The following is a 17,770-nucleotide window of genomic DNA, read 5'->3' as shown; positions in this document are numbered from 1 at the left end:
GCTGAATGTCCTGCGCTGCTCTCGATGCTCATAGGCTCCCTTCGCTAAAAACCGCTATTGCGGCTTAGTAAAAGGGGGCTATAGTGGAAAATATAGACAGCAGATATAACTTCTCAAAACGGACACATTTAGATCGCTAAATTGAAAATAAAATCATTATTCCTACCTTTTTGTCTGGTGATTTCATAAGTCTCTGTTTGCTCTTCCTTCTTCTGACTGTAAATCCAATATTTCTTTCTTTCTGCCCCTCCCCTTTTCTTTCTGTCTCTCTTCTTTCTTTCTCTCTCTCCCCTGCCTGCCTGTCTTTCTCTCTCCCCCTGCCCCGTCTTTATTTCTGCCTTTCTTTCTCTCTCTCCCTGCCCCACAAGCCATTGCGCCGATCTCTCCATTTCCAGTTCCAGGCCAGCCAGGCAGCGATTGGCTGGCTCAGAACTTCCTCTCCAATGTCAAAATTAACGTCGGAGGTGAAGTCTTGTGAGTCCGGCGCTTGTACGTGCCTGGCCTGGCTCTAGGAAGCAGCAGGGAGAAATCGGTGTGGTGGCTTAGGGGGTAGGGGAAGTGGAGAAATTGGGGTGATGGCTTGGGAGGGCAGGGGAGAGATAATAAATACAGTTACAATACTATTTGATTCTACGTAAAGCAACAAAAAAATTTTCTACCTTTTTTTGTTTCTGCTTTAATCATCTTCTCTTCTTTCTATTTGTCCTCGCTCCCTTCCATGCAACATCTGTCCTCTCTTTGCCCCTTCCACCCAGCCTCTGCCCTCTCTCTCTCTCTCTATCCCTTCCATATACTGTCCACCCTCTCTCTGCCCCTTGCATCCACTGTCCACCCTCTCTGCCCTTTCCATCCAGTGTCCGCCTTCTCTCTGTTCCATACGGCATCTTCCCTCTTTCTATGTCCCTTCAATAAACAGTATATCCTGTGCCCTTTCTCTCCTTTGTACATGATTCATTTCAGCTCACCCCTCCCCTATGCTCTGGCATCTCTCTCTTCTCCTTTCCTTCCTTCCCACTCCACTCTAAGGTCTGGTATCTCTATCTCCTTCCCTTCTCTCCCCCCATATGCGCTGACATATCTCCCCCCTCCATGGTCTGGTAGCTCCTTTCCCTCCCTCCCATGGTCTTGGCATCTTTTGCCTCTGGTCTTCCTTCTCCCCACTCTCTCCCCAATTGGGTGCAGCAGCAATTCTCTTCCCCCCCAATTGGGTGCACCAGCTTTTTTCTTCCCCCCTCTTCCCCGAAAAAAATTGGGTGCAGCAGCAGAAACATTTCTCTTCCCAGCCCTCCAAGCTCACACATCCGTCGGCAGTCGCTAGGCAAGTTGCAAGCTTACCTCCATCGCTGACCTATCTTCCATAGGTCAGCGATGGAGGAAAGCTTACAGCTTGCTGCTTTTACTTGCTTCGGGCCTTCCTCTTTGCCGTTCCTGCCTACTTTCTGTTTCCGCGAAGGCAGGATCCGGTAGCGAGGAAGGCCTGAAGCAAGTAAAAGCAGCAAGTTGTAAACTTCCCTCCGGGGCTCTAACGTGTGCGTGCCGGCTTCCCTTCTCTTCCCTCCGAATCCGGAAGTTACGTCCCGGGGGGGGGGGGGGGGGAAGAGAAGAGAAGTTTCTGGCAATCTGATAATGTCAAAGAATGTATGCACCAAATTAAAAAGTACTTAATCTCCGGCCATTTCGTGCTGCAGCATCACTAATGTACCCCAAAAGTGGCAGGCATCACTCGGTTAAATGAGAGGGCAGTCAGCTTATGATAGAGTAACAGCAGCCCCTCAGACCTGCTCCACACAAGTTCTAGGCGACTACCATATTTTTTTTGAAAGGTCAGGGCAAGTTATGGGTTTACACTGAAAACAGCCCTTTCTGCCAAATTCACTGAAAGCTCCGAATCCCCACCCCCAAGCAAAGGCAGAGAGTCCCTCACCTCGTTTGTTCTTCGTGCCATGCTTCCGGGCTGTCGCCAGCTCCTGTTCAATCTTTTTCCCAAGTATTCATTCCTGTTTCTTGGCCAACATTTCCTCGGTCTCCTGCAGTCGGCCCAAAGCCTTCGGAGCCCCGCGGCTCTGGGAAGAGCCTCCAGTGCCCTTGAAAAGTTTTGTCAGTTTACTCATCTCTCCTCAGTATCGATGCCAGTATTAACCACAGATGTTATGGAACCACAAGTTCGTTCCCGCCTGGACTCTTAACACAAACCCACTGAGGAGAACCCAAACGGCCAAGTGACTTCCGGAACAGAAGCAACACCTGTGTGGCCGTACGGTGATGTCAGACAAGGAGCAGGTTCTGCCGGGTCGCACGCCTACAACTTGAGCAGGAGGGGTGTGCCGGCTCTCTCTCAGTGCTAAATTACTCATGTGCTGCATCAACCTGTTAAGCGCAGTTTTTACGGTATTGCTGCTTAATATTAGTGAAATTTTGGTCCAAACATCGGATTCTCAGGATTTTCCAGAAGAATTAAATCATCTTTCTTTATTTCCGCTGCTGCTAGCCGAGCGGTCATCTAAATTAGCTGGGCGGAGAACACTGAAAAGATTTGTCTGCAGCTGTTTATTCCTTGAGTAGATCTTGGATTGAGTGGTTCTTGTCAGGGAGTGTGAGACTACAAAGCATTTTCTTTGAGAGATTATTGCTGATAGAGTGGTATGGAATATGCATTGTTTCCAAATCATCCCTCACTTATCACATAGTGGAAGGAGGGAGGAGTGGTTAGAGTAAGGTTGCCAACTAGATCCAGATTCATAGGACAGGGTTTACCCCCAATGCATGCTGCATGTAAATCACAACTAGTACCTTCCATTTCAATCTGGTTTTGGTAAAGCTAGATTACAGCTTCTATCAGGATTTGCATTTTTAATTCGTCAGTACATATGACTGGTAATTTTCGGGCATATCACTTCATGCTTCATAACTCCAAACACAAATAAAATTCTAGTGCAATTTGTCTAGTGGTCCTGAATGCTGAGGAGTAGTGGCTCATGGCCAGCAGGGGGTGATGTTTATGGGACGGTAATGGGAATGGATGTCAGAACATAAGTGCAGTATTTTTTGTGGAGTTTTTCTACAAAAGTGCCTGTTTTTCGTATGATTTTGGGTAATTCTAGTTAGACAAACATCTGTGTCAGTTAAGGACCACGCCCAAATAGAAGCGTACAAAAAACGGGTGAATAAAAATCTAAATATAATGTAGCTACGGCCAGAGAAAAACACACCACAGATTAATATAAGGAAAAGAATGGTGTTTTTAGGTATTTTGCTGTTGGGTCAGATCAGAAAGGAAACTAAAGGAATCCAGTTTTGGGTTCTCTGTTTTACTATATCTGTGCTGGCTTTGGACATCATTTTGTGCCAGTGACTAGTTTTCTGTCTTCTTTGTCCTCTCTGAGTTTTTCCCGCTCCCAGCAGCGTGGTGGTAATTAATACCACATGTGCTTTAGACTGGCTAGGAAAATAACGTGTCCTAAACTAAGAGATAAAATGTATTAAGTATGAATGGCCGAGTTATGAATGAATGGGGGCCCCTGGAGTGATTTGTGTGACTGTGTTGAACAAAAGCATAGGGTTTGAAAAACATAATATATATTTGCAACCTAAAGAAATCCTAAAGCAACATCTGGAAGTAATTATGTCAGAGACTACTCCTGCTCTTTGTGTGTGAGACTGTCAGCTCAGGCTGCCCCTCCCCCTCCTGTAGGCTAAGGCTATATTATTTGAACTTGTCAGATTCTTTTCTTTTCCTCCAAGGCTTAAAACTTTTCAGCATCTTTTTAACAAATAATTTCTCTTAATATTTATATTCAGAAACGACTATAAGCAAACAAATGTACTGTTCTAAAACTGTCTAACTTGGAAACATGGAGGAATTTTTCCTTGTCTAAACTTTTAAGACCACCTCTTTGGTGAAATGTTATTGGTTGTCAAACTTGATGATGTCATAATGAGCCAACTGCATATAATAGAAAATCTGGAGCTATTAAGACGAGACCGTTATGAGAAGGCCAGCATTTGGCCACTAAAACGATCTCCCATTAGCGCAACTGTTAAGCAATTATGCTTGAGTCTTTTGATCTCATAATGGAAAAATAGAAACAATAATTCAATAAATCTTGGTTATAATTTTTGAAAACCTTGCGCTGGTGTCATTTTGCATGTATTATTATTTTCAAACCTACGCTTTCAAAGAGGCGTCTATGTCCCTTGCTCAGTGCTAATGTCTTATATCTGAACTAGTAAGTTGCTCACAGAAAACTGTCAATCTCCTCCTCCTTTCCAGGGAGCTGCTCCTGCCCCCATTCTGGATTTCCTTTTTGTTCTGACCAGTCATGCCAAGATAGGGAGTCTGGCATTTAAACCCTCAATTTTTCAGATGGATTAAAATGGCCATTTCTTCCTCATATGTGGGCTGTGGTAAGCAGCTTCTGGCCGCATTGAAGTGCACTCTGCTAGAGGGGTTGCTGCCTCTTGGGCGTAGACTAGGGCTGCTTCACCTGAGAAGATTTGTAGATCTACCCTTCATACCTTTATCAAGTTCTATAGGGTGGACATAGCAGCCAGGAAAGACCCCACTTTCGGTTGCTCCATTTTGAAAGCAGGCTCAGCAGGCCTGCCCTAGACTCTGGGAACTGCTTTGCTATATCCCTGTCATTCAGGACCAGTAGACACTTTGCACTAAAAAGAAAGATTAGGTTCTTACCTCGGTAATCTTCTTTCTTGTATATGTATCTAGTAGTCCTGAAGCCCCGCTTTGCGAATGAACTTCGCTTCTCTTCTGCCTTATGATTTCCCTATCTCAAGAAGCTGAGGATATAAAAAAAAGACAAAGATAATCCATAGGACCATCCTCAAGACCATAATGTCTGATTTAATTCTCTGCTTGATAGCAGGACAAATGAGTAGCTACAAGCTCTATACAGGGTTAGTGCTGGTTGCACAAGTTTGGATGTTATAATGTTAATTACCGTGTTTGTTACAGAGCAGAACTGTTGGGGATTTTTTTCCCGTTTTTCTCCTTCCAGGTATGTTTTTGTATTACAGTGCTACTTGATTGCTTTTCTATGAACTGAGGGGGCAAGAGTAGCTATCTCCTTGAGAAAGAGGTGAAGTTGAAAACATGATTGACAGTTTTATGCAAACAACTTGCTAGTTCAGATACAAGACCCTAGTGTTCAGGACCACTAGACACATATACAAAAGAGATTAACGAGGTAGGAACCATAAAACATAAGTAATGCCTCTGCTGGGTCAGACCAGAGGTCCATCACACCCAGCAGTCCACTCACGCGGCGGTCCATCAGATCCAGGAACTGTATAGTAATCTTCTATCTATAGCCTTCTATCCCCTTTTCCTTCAGGAAATCATCCAATCCCTTCTTGAACCCCAAAACCGTACTCTGTCCTATCACACTCTCTGGAAGCACATTCCAGGTGTCCACCATCCTCTGGATGAAGAAGAACTTCCTAGCATTGGTTCTGAATCTGTCCCCTTTTAATTTGTCCGAATGCCCTCTAGTTCTTGTAGTTTTCGAAAGTTTGAGGAATCTGTCCCTCTCCACTTTCTCTATGCCCTTCATGATCTTGTAAGTCTCTATCATATCCCTTCTAAGTCTCCGCTTCTCCAGGGAAAAGAGCCCCAGTTTCTCCAATCTTTCAGCGTATGAAAGGTTTTCCATACCTTTTATCAAGCGTGTCACTTTCTTCTGAACCCTCTCGAGTATTGCCATATCCTTCTTTAGGTAAGGCGACCAATATTGGACGCATTATTCCAGATGCGGGGCGCACCATCGCCCAATACAAAGGCAGGATAACTTTTTTCGTTCTGGTTGTAATACCCTTCTTGATTATACCTAGCATTCTTTTCACTTTCTTAGCGGCCGCTGTGCACTGTGCCGACGGCTTCAATGTCTTGTCCACTATTACCCCCAAGCCCCTTTCTTAGGTACTGTCACTCAATGACAGCCCTCCCATCGTGTATCTGTACCTCGGGTTTCTGTTTCTTACGTGCAAGACTTTACATTTCTCTACATTGAACTTCATCTGCCATCTCGTCGCCCACTCCCCTAGTTTGTTCAGGTCCCTTTGTAAATCTTCACAGTCTTCTATAGTCTTAGCCCCATTAAATAGTTTGGTGTCATCTGCGAATTTTATTACTTCGCACTTCGTCCCTGTTTCTAGATCATTTATAAATACATTAAATAGCAGTGGTCCAAGCACCGACCCCTGCGGAACACCACTCGTGACCCTCCTCCAGTCCGAGTAGTGACCCTTCACTCCTACCCTCTGCTTCCTACCTTCCAACCAATTCCATCTGTGTACGTCTCCTAATCTTTCTTTCTAAGCTCTTCATGGTAAGATCCTAATAGGTATACCTAAATATGTAATTTACCTGGAGCTCAGATTAGTAATTAAATCTAAAATCCAATAATGACCATCACTTTTTTTTTTCATAGGTGAAACAGTTATGGTCAAATACATGTCTTGCTCTGCTAATATGATATTTCCTCTCTTGTTTAGGGTGGATTTCCTTTCAGTACCCGGGACTGTGGCTGGATTGTGGCAGATTGTACTGCTGAAGGACTTAAGTCTGTGATGCTGATGCAGGAGAAATGTTCATTCATCACAGAACTTGTTCCCCAGGAACGGTTGTTTGATGCTGTTAATGTGGTAAGACAAGGCCTCAGAAGCAGGGCTGTGGAGAGTTGGCACACAAACCTTTGACTCCAACTTCTTAATTTATCGTACCTTTGACTCCTCTATGCATAATTAGACTAATTAAAGATTCTTTATCGCCTGATAGACCGGTATAGTTCTTACAGATGGGTTATATCTCACTGTGACCAGAAGTTGGAGATTGAGACCAAAACTTGTATATTAGGTGAGGCTCCCCGTTCCCATCCAGTCTTTCTCAGTCTCCAGCAGTGTGGTAAGACTAATTCGGCTTCCCCTCTTAGGGCTGTTGGAATTTGTTTAGGTCTGATTTCCAGCTCCTCTTGTTGTTAACTGCCTCGAACTATCATGGCTTGTATTCGATGACTTTATACTGTGACCACTTCGCTGATTGTCCAGCACTTGTTGTTGTAAACCGCCTCGAACTTTCAAGGCTTTGGCGGTATATAAGAATAAAATTATTATTATTACTGAGTTTCATATATGTATTCGGATATGTTGTGAACAATAATTAGTTTATTATTTACTGCTGGCTTATGAATTATATTTTTATAGTTCTAATAAAGTATTTCTCATAGCTTGGGTCTCTGTGTCGTGTAAGTAGTCAAAGCTTGCTGGACCTGGATGAGTTATTATGGTCTTCCCTAGAAAACTAAGACAGGCACATAACTTGTTTATGTAACTGATTAGTACAACCATAAATCTTACTACAGGAGAACAAACTTATATCAAGTAAATTTAATTACCAGACCTCTAACGCCTAAGGCACTACTAATTGATTTTTCGTGCCCTTACTGGGGTGATGTATTCATCGGTCTTGGTAAAGTGACATGTGCAAAATTATTTTAAATTGATTTCTAATTCATTTTTCAGAGGCTCTATAGAAATATAAAGTGCTTATGGTGCTATAAAAGGAAGGCACTTATCTTTCATGCCCGATGGCTGCCCAACCATTTCACACTTGGTTTTGTCAGGGGCTATTCCTCCTTATGTACATGCTTCAATTTTCTAATGAAGAAACCTTTTATTTAGACAGTAAGGGCACGAAAAATCAATTAGTAGTGCCTTGGGTGTTTGAGGTCTGGTAATTAAATTTACTTGATATAAGTTTGTTCTCCATTATATGTCACAAGTGTCAATGCCAATACACCCTGCTTCTTCATTCGGCACAGAGACGCTCTGGTTCAACCATGGCCAATGGAGGGTTTGTTGTATGTGTTCCCTCTGTGGCCATTAGTGGGTAGAGTTCTTTCCGCATTGTTTGATATCCGGGCCTGGTGATTCTGGTGGTCCCGGATTGGCCCAGGCATCCATGGTACACAGACCTGGTTCGTCATCTAGTGATAGATCCTCTGCCTCTCTCACCCAACCTTTTGACTCAGGGTCCCATTCAAGTGTTGGATTGAGGTCCCTTTTATCTTAAGGCTTGGCTCTTGAAAGGGATCGCCTAGGTAAGGAGGGGTATTCAGGTAAAGTAATCTCAACACTTTTGGGGTCCCGGAGACTTTCCACTTCTAGGACATGTGCTGGTTTGGAGCGTGGAGTGGTATCTTTTTGTGCTTCCCCGCCTATCATCTTGCAAGTTCTTGCAAGATGGCCTGGACAGGAGCTTAGCTTGGTCTTCTCTCCGGGTTCAGTTTGCGGTCTTGTCAGCCTTTCGACGATTGGTTTGAGGTCAGCATCTGACTGCCATTCCTGATGTCGTTCACTTCTTGCGGGTGGCCAAATTGCTCAAGCCTCCCGTGCGATCGTCTGTTCCATCTTGGGATCTTAATCTGGTCTTGTCTTTGCTGGTGCGCCCACTTTTGAGCCTTTGAGTGCCTGCTCGTTGAAGGACCTTACCCTTAAAGTGGTCTTCTTGGTGGCTATTACATTGGCTAGACATGTTTCTGAGCTGCAGGCTTTCTCTTGTAGGGCTCCCTTCCTGGAGTTTTCTAGGGAACGGGTTGTGTTGTGGCCTGTTCTTTCCTTTCTGCCAAAGGTAAAGTTTCTCCTTTTCATGTCAAATCAGTCAGTAGTCGGGAGGGATCCTCTGAGCAGAAACAGTTGAGCAGGTTGGCTGTCTGTCGGGTCCTTCGCTCTTATGTGCAGAGGACCCAGGAGATCAGGAAATCAGATCATCTCTTTGTCCTTCTAGTGAGTCCTTATAAGGGTGATGATGCTTCCCAGGCTTATTGCACGCTGGATCAAGGAGACTATTGCTTTTGCATACCTTCTTCAGAAAAACTCTATTCCAGAATTTCTCAAGGCTCATTCCACTCGGGGTCAAGCAACTTCTTGGGCTGAATCTTCTCTCACGCCTCCAGTGGATTTTTGTAAGGCTGCAATTTGGTCTTCTTTGCATTCTTTTGTCAAACATTACTGGGTGGATGTTCAAGAAAGGGAGTCTGGCATCTAAACCCTCAATTTTTCAGATGGATTAAAATAGCCATTTCTTTCATATGAATCATCGGGCTACCTTTGTAGCACATTAACCGGTTAAAGTGTGTGTTTAAAGACTATAGCTATGCTGTTGTGGCTTTTTATATTTATGTAAGAAGTTGTACATATAATTGAGTTACATTAAACATAAGACAAAATGTACAAAATAAGAAAAGACCAAGAATTCTTACAGTAAGGTTTAAAAAATGCCTATTTTAAAAGAAATAAGCTCAATTAGGTACATAATCCTTCCTTTTCAAGATTAAAGCGTTGTTTGAATATAAAATTTTGCTATTGTGAATTTTAGTTTTTGCTGTCTTCATTTTTCAGTATAAATTGTTTTCTGAAACCTAAAATAGGTTAATCAAATTAGTATCTGAGAAGTTGGAATCAATGCATTACCATTTACATGTAGTCAGATTTGGTACATTTTTTTCTGACTCTGATTCCAGTAACCCTATTATTGCTTCTGACTCCGACTCCATAATCCTGTTCAGAAGCAAGTATATATGATGTTCTTAGTAGTAAGTAATGTTCCCCATTGGTTGTTATATGATTCTCTTAGACATAAATTTTTAAAAAATATGTTCATGACTTGTGCATATTAAACAAAAATCTGCTTCATTGCAATTTCAGCCTCTTAAAAATATTGCAATAGGAAAACTGGCTCAGTTAATTGAACCAACATATGGGAAGGACCTGCTGAACTGTGACGTGGCTCAGAGATATATAACTCTGAAGAGGGGGAGGTTACCCCTTCTTGGGCTAAGAGTTTTTCATCCAATCATAGCTTGGTATACAGTAAAGACAGGTCCAACTCAAGAAGGCATAAGAATTACTTATTCAGTAATTCTAGATAATACTGCTTTCAAAACTTTAAACGAAAGGAATTGCATTCAGGTTGTACAGAAGGTGTAAAAATGCACTTAACTTATATGCAAAATACAATTTCTCAGGGTCCCAACGCGGCCCCGTTTCGGCGTCTGCTTCAGGAGACCCCGCCACTCGAGAATTGAATTTTTGCAAAATATCACAATAGTGAAAATATTCAAACTGTGATCTGAAATACAAAACCAAAAAACAAATAAAGTGCATCAGATACAGGCTTAGAAACTCAAAAGGCTACTGTACCTGTGCGCAATTCATAAGTATTACCAGCTGGCAAGGGTGAGAGAAGCACAAAATAAATACATACCGGTCAAAAGCTGAAAAATTCTGTGCAACGGAGAATGCCGACACCCGCTCTGATTTTTAAACCCGGGAGGGGGAGGGGTGCCCCGTACGAGCGAACATAATGACATCATGAGTTCACAGTGCAGAAGTATGAAAAAATGCTGATGATGGAAAACGTAAAAAACAGAGTTAGATGTAATCAAAGAAATGCTATCCATTCGATTTCGCTATTAAGGCCATTCGGCCAATCTTAAAAATATTGAACAGAGTTATTTCCTAACCCTTCCCTTAGATGCTCTGGAATAATGATAATTGTACAAATATTTCCAATCAAATGTTTATTAAAAATTAACAGAGTAATCTTGTTTCAAAAGGCATCTGTACAATGAAGACACATTACAGTCAGAAGTGTAAATGCATCTTTCTGAGGAACAATCTCATACGCCGTCCTGCTGCACTTACTTATATATCTAAAATTATGACATTCTTTAACCTGCATATAATTGGTCAACCATATTTGATAGCATAGAGTCTTAAATCATCTATCTCTTCTGTGATCCTTAAAATTCAAACTTCTCTCACATGCTACTGATTGATCTAACAGCGTGTACTGAAAAGTCCTTTGTTTCACAATAAAAAGGGAAGTAGCTAACCATCTTTAAAGAAATCAAATTTTTCCTATATAAGAACATAAGCATTGCCTCTGCCGGGTCAGACCAGGGGGTCCATCGTGCCCAGCAGTCCACTCCCGCGGCGGCCCCCCAGGTCCATGATCTGTAAGTTCTCCACCACCTAAATTTTTTATACCCTAATCCTGAAGTACCCTGTATAGTAACCCTCTATCTATACCCTGTAATCCCTTTCTCCTTCAGGAAGTCATCCAATCCCTTTTTGAAACCCAATATTGTATTCTGTCCTATCACCTCTCTTGGAAGCGCATTCCAGGTGTCCACCGCCCTCTGAGTGAAGAAGAACTTCCTAGCATACGTCTTGAATCTGTCTCCTTTCAGTTTTTCTGAATGCCCTCTTGTTTTTGATGTCCCCGCTAGTCTGAAGAATCTGTCCCTCTCCACCTTCTCTATGTCTTTCATGATTGTATAAGTCTCTATCATGTCCCCTGTAAGTCTCCGCTTTTCCAGGGTAAAGAGCTCAAGCTTTTCTAGCCTTTCAGTATATGAAAGGTTTTCTATGTTGCTCTTCTCTGGACCCTCTCGAGTATCGCCATATCCTTCTTAAAGTGCGGCGACAAGTATTGGACGCAGTACTCCAGATGCGGGCGCACCATCGCTCGATACAGTGGCAAGATAACTTTCTTCGTTCTGGTAGTGATACCTTTTTTGATAATGCCCAACATTCTGTTTGCCGCCTTTGAGGCCGCTGCACATTGTGCCGCTGGCTTCATCGTTGTATCCACCAATACCCCCAAGTCTTTTTCTAGGTTGCCTTTCCCCAGTACCCTCTCTCTCATCGTATAATTGTACATCGGGTTTCCTTTCCCTACGTGCAAGACTTTACATTTCTCTACATTGAAGCTCATCTGCCAGCTTGTTCAGGTCACTTTGTAGTTATTTGAATTCCTCAACAGTTCTGACCCTACTGGAGAGTTTTTTGTGTCGTCCACAAATTTTATAACTTCGCACTTCGTCCCTGTTTCCAGGTCATTAATGAATATATTGAATAGCAATGGTCCCAGAACTGACCCCTATGGAACACCACTCGTGACCCCTTTCCAGTCAGAGTAGTGTCCCTTTACTCCTACCCTCTGCTTCCTATCCGCCAGCCAATTTTGACCCATCTGTGCACGTCCCCTTCCACCCCATGGCTCCACAGCTTCTTTAGTAGGCGCTCGTGGGGTACCTTGTCGAAGGCTTTTTGGAAATCCAGATATACGATGTCTATTGGGTCACCTTTGTCCAGTTGTTCACTTATCCCCTCAAAGAAATGCAGTAGGTTCGTTTGGCATGATCTTCCTTTTCAGAAACCATGCTGGCTTGTTCTGAACAGATTTTTTTTTTCTATGTGCTCACTGATACTTTCCTTGATCAATGATTCGGCCATCTTCCCCAGAACTGAGGTTAATCTCACCGGTCTGTAGTTCCCCGGGTTGCCTCTCGATTCTTTTTTTGAAGATAGGTATAACATTTGCTATCCTCCAGTCCTGTGGGATTACCCTTGTTCTCAAGGATAGATTACAAATTTGCCGCAGTAATTCTGTTGTTTCGTCTCTGAGCTCGGGTGGATTCCGTCTGGGCCCGGAGATTTGTCAGTTTTTAATCTATCTATCTGCTTGAGCACGTCTTCGAGGCTTACCTCCATGTATGATAATTTTCCCTCTTGATCCCCCTTGAAGATTTTTTCCAGTTCAAGCACGTTGGATGTGTCTTCTCTTGTAAAGACCGACGAGAAGAACGTGTTTATTCTGCCAGCCACCTCTTTTTCCTCCTTCACCACTCCCTTCCTGTCTCCCTCGTTCAAAGGTCCCTCGTCCTGCTGCTTTCCTTTCACATATCGGAAGAATGGTTTAAAATTTCGTGCTTCCTTGGCTACATAGTAACATAGTAGATGACGGCAGATAAAGACCTGAATGGTCCATCAAGTCTACCCAACCTGATTCAATTTAAATTATTATTATTTTTTTTTTTCTTCTTAGCTATTTCTGGGCAAGAATCCAAAGCTTTACCCGGTACTGTGCTTGGGTTCCAACTGCCGAAATCTCTGTTAAGACTTACTCCAGCCCATCTACACCCTCCCAGCCATTGAAACCCTCCCCTGCCCATCCTCCACCAAACAGCCATACACAGACACAGACCGTGCAAGTCTGCCCAGTAACTGGCCTAGTTCAATATTTAATATTATTTTCTGATTCTAAATCTTCTGTGTTCATCCCACGCTTCTTTGAACTCAGTCACAGTTTTACTCTCCACCACCTCTCTCGGGAGCGCATTCCAGGCATCCACTACCCTCTCCATAAAGTAGAATTTCCTAACATTGCCCCTGAATCTACCACCCCTCAACCTCAAATTATGTCCTCTGGTTTTACCATTTTCCTTTCTCTGGAAAATATTTTGTTCTACGTTAATACCTTTCAAATATTTGAACGTCTGAATCATATCTCCCCTGTCTCTCCTTTTCTCTAGGGCACAGGTGTCAAAGTCGGTCCTCGAGGGCCAGAATCCAGTCGGGTTTTCAGGATTTCCCCAATGAATCTGCATGAGATCTATTTGCATGCACTGCTTTCAATGCATATTCATTGGGGAAATCCAGAAAACCCGACTGGATTCCAGCCCTCGAGGAGGGACTTTGACACCCCTGCTCTAGGGTATACATATTCAGGGCTTCCAGTCTCTCCTCATATGTCTTCTGGCGCAAGCCTCCTATCATTTTTGTCGCCCTCCTCTGGACCGCCTCAAGTCTTCTTACGTCTTTCTTCAGATACAGTCTCCAAAACAGAACACAATACTCCAAGTGGGGCCTCATCAATGACCTGTACAGGGGCATCAACACCTTCTACTGACTACGCCTCTCTTTATACAGCCCAGCATCCTTCTGGCAGCAGCCACTACCTTGTCACACTGTTTTTTCGCCTTTAGATATTCGGACACTATAACCCCAAGGTCCCTCTCCCCGTCCGTGCATATCAGCTTCTCTCTTCCCAGCATATACGGTTCCTTCCTATTATTAATCTTCAAATGCTAGTCTCTCTTCGTATTCTTTCTTTGCTTTTTTGACCACTCGATGACATTCTTTTTGCTGCTTCCTGTGCTCCTTCCAATTTTCATCAATTTTGTCCTTTTTCCACTTCCGAAATGATTTTTTCTTGTCTCCTATCACTTCATTTACTTCATTGGTTATCCATATTGGGTTTTTTTGTATGATTCTTCTTGCATACTTTCCTAAATCTGGGTATATACAGGTTTTGCGCCTCGTTTACCATGTCTTTGAATAAAGACCAGTCTTGCTCCACAGTCTGTGCTTTCTTGGTGCTGTTTCTGAGTTTCTTCCTCACCATTTGTCTCATGGCATCATAGTTCCCTTTCTTGAAGTTAAACGTTATTGCACTGGTTCTCATCCCCTTTGGTAATCCCATTTCTACTACATTCTAATACATTTTGAGGTAGCTATATTCTAATCTAAGGCATTTAAATGAAAGTTCCTACATATTTAAATACTAACTTGTATTTTAATAGCTTACTTATATTTGATTCATATTTTCATATATGCATTTACACATACATGTCCATATGTATTCAATTAGTGTTTCTAATTTTATTCTGCATAAAAGGGCCCCTTGGAATGTGGTCTCTATAGCAACAAGGTCAAAGGCCAATCTATGCCTGCCAGTGGGTCTCTGGAGTATAACTCCCCCTAGACCAGACTGGACAGTAGCCTCTAAGAACACTAGGCACATCTGGTTTAAATTTTCTCTAGCCTTCAACAGAGTTTGTCAGTCAGTTCTAATGCCCTAAAATGGATTCCTAATCTTTTCCGTTTCTCTTCAGTGACCACAGTACGAAGCACATGTTTTCTCATATCAATATTTTATATTTTATTCCATATTTATCTATCTGGTTTTGTATTCTTGTTGTCCAGTTTTGGTTTATATAGCCACTCATAAACTTTCTCACCTGCTCTTGGATTAAATCCTCAGTTTATATTCTCCCTGACTAGTAAAATCCTTTGAACAATGGTAAGAAAGTTTAGTGGATGTTGTTTTTGTGTTTTGTTTTTTTTATTTCATGTTCACTGATACCATCGAATACTTGTTCATTTTTAATAGGCCTGCCACACCCCAGGCTTACTTGAGCCAAAGCCCCACATCAATATGTAAGTTATAGAAATATAGAACACAATGAAAGATAGACCATAAAGCCCATCCAAGCTGCCTAGACTTAACACCTATTCTGCTCTACATTCTATTGATCTCCCTTTGTGCTTTTTTCATGCTTTTTTAAGTTGATAACTATCCTTGGTATGACTGCACTGTAGTTCCAGAAGAGCACTGGGTAACCTTCATAGAACAACAGTTATGCTAAATGTCTGTGGTACAAATTCCTGCATATACTGTATAATGTATACAGTGCTGTATGTATATAATGTATGTCTAGTACAGTGTCTATCAAACTTTCTTGAGCCAGGGCATACTAAAGGTAGAGGCCATGGCTCGAGACACCCAGAAATGCATGGACGTCGCCGTGATGACATCACGCGCATGCGTGACATCATCACATCGATATCCACACATGCGCAGAGGCCCTCCAGACAGGCCCTGAAATGCCATCAGGGAAGTCTAACAAATATCAACTGAGTACCCCAACCACAGACCTCCCAAGCTCCACCCCAGACCCACCCAAGCTCTTCCCAAGATCCTGCCTCCTTTACTAATTAATTTTTTCCATTCATTTTTCATATACACAGCAGATATAAATTCTTAAAACTGATACATTTCAATTGAAAATAAAATCATTTTCCCTACCTTTGGTGTCTGGTGACTTTATTTTTCTGTGTTTTTAACTATGTTTCCAGTGCCTTCTTATCCGTTGACTGTTTTTCTCTCCTTCTTCACTTTCTGCCTTGTATCCAAGTTAACATTCAATTTTTCAATTTGTCTGCTTTCTTCTCAAAATCTACTTTTCCATGTCTTACCTTCCTTTCCTATCTCTCTCTCCTTCCCTCCCTATTTCCATGGTCTGACATCTCTCTCTTTCCACCCCTCCCCCCCAGTAGTCAGACATCTCTCTCCTTCCTTTCCCCCCTTCCCAGTCTGGCATCTCTCTCCTCTCCTTACCATAATCTGGCATCTCTCTCTACTACTATTATTATTATTATTATTATTTCTATAGCACTACCAGACTCCCCTCCTTCCCTTCCATTCCCTGGTCTAATATCTCTCCCTTCCTTTAGTCATCTCTCCTCCCCCCACCCATGTAACATTTCTCTTTCCCTTCCTCCTTTCTGTCCTTGCAGTACATCTCCCTTCCCTTTCTCCTTCTGGCCCCCCTCCCAGTCCAACATTTCTTTCTCCGTTCTACCAGTCAAATATTTCTTTCTCTCTTCCTCCTGCATGCTTCTCCTCTGGTCTTCCTTCCCTCCCCTAACCAACATCTCTCTCTCTCCCTCTGAGTCTAACTTTTCATTCTCTACCCTCTCCCCCTTCCCCCCCCATGAGTGTGATATTTCTCCTTCCCTCCTTTCTATCCTCCCCATCCATCTTGCCTTCTCCATGAGTCCAACCCTTTCTGCCTCATCCAAACTTTCTCTCTCCTTGCCTCTTACCACGAGTGGCATCCTTCCTTCCCACTCCCCAACCCATGTTCTCTCCCTTTGCACCATTTCTCCCTCTCCTTTACCCCATGTCCATTTCTCCCTCTCTCATCACACTTACTCCAACTGTACCTATTTTTCCTCCTTCCCTCCCCCCAACCCCACTCACAGCTAATATGCTTTCTCCCCATCCGCCATCTCACCCTCCCCTCCAGTGTGTAGCATCTTTCCTTTCCCTCTCCTTCTGCCAGGTCCAGCAGCACCTCTTCTCCCTTCCCTTTCCCTACTCCCTGTCCAGCAGCACTTCTGCCTCTCCCCATGTCCAGCAGTACCCCTTCATCTTCCCTCTGTCCAGCAGTACCCCTTCTCCCTTCCCTCCTCCCCTGCCAAGCAGTACTTCTCCTGTCTAACAGCAGCTCAGTGTGCTTTAAACTTGGCCACAGAGCTACCGTGAGGATTAATTTAGATAACGGTTTTCATCAACAGCCTCGGGACCTTTGCTAGGCCGTCCCATTACAATGATGCGACTTCCTCTTTCGAAAGAGGAAGTCGCATCATTGAAATGGGACGGCCTAGCAAAGGCCCCGAGCCTATTGATGAAAACTGTGTCTAAATTTAACCTCGCGACAGCTCTGTGGCCAAGTTAAAAGCATACTGAGTTGCCGCTGCTGTTCCAGGGGTGTGGAGAAGACGCGGAAGGCAGGAGTCCAGGGAGATGTGTGACGAGAGGCAAGTGAGCTGGCAGGCGCTTCTCTTCCTTCTCTGTGAGCCGCAGCACACTTGGAATCTCAGGAGGTACACCAGTGTGCCACGGCACACAGTTTGCAATACACTGGTCTAGTAACACTAAAGAAATGATTACCGTATTTTCTCGCATATAACGCGCGCGTTATACGTGGTTTTTACGAACCGCGCATACACTTGCACATTATACGCGTGAGCGCGTTGTACAAAATTTTTTTTACATAGTTCCCCCCCTGACGTCCGATTCATCCCCTCCGCAGGACCGCTCGCACGCACCCGCACCCCCACCCCGAAGGACCGCTCGCACGCACTCGCACCCGCACCCCCACCCTGAAGGACCGCTCGCACCCCCAAAGCCTCCCGACCCCCCCCCCCCCCATCATGTAGAAGCTCCTACCGGTGTCCTGCTGCTTCCTCTTGGCGGTCCCGACACCCGACACGATCGGGGCAAGAGGGAGCCCAAGCCCTCTTGCCCCGCTGACTCCCCAACTCCCCGACAATATCGGGCCAG

General features: G+C 43.6%; 1 protein-coding gene across 6 annotated transcripts in view; it reads left to right on the top strand.

Moving 5' to 3' along the window:
* The window catches only part of LSS (lanosterol synthase), a 375,740-nt gene that overhangs the window by 201,755 nt on the left and 156,215 nt on the right, over positions 1–17,770 (top strand). For all 6 annotated transcript variants that reach the window (XM_033947192.1, XM_033947191.1, XM_033947187.1 and 3 more), the window contains exon 15: positions 6,508–6,657. In XM_033947192.1, the coding sequence (XP_033803083.1) occupies positions 6,508–6,657 (150 nt within the window). The remainder of the gene's footprint in view (positions 1–6,507; positions 6,658–17,770) is intronic.

Source organism: Geotrypetes seraphini, chromosome 5 (genome assembly GCF_902459505.1).
Source record: "Geotrypetes seraphini chromosome 5, aGeoSer1.1, whole genome shotgun sequence".
Classification (NCBI taxonomy): domain Eukaryota; kingdom Metazoa; phylum Chordata; class Amphibia; order Gymnophiona; family Dermophiidae; genus Geotrypetes; species Geotrypetes seraphini.
This window is presented reverse-complemented; position numbering and strand designations above follow the sequence as displayed.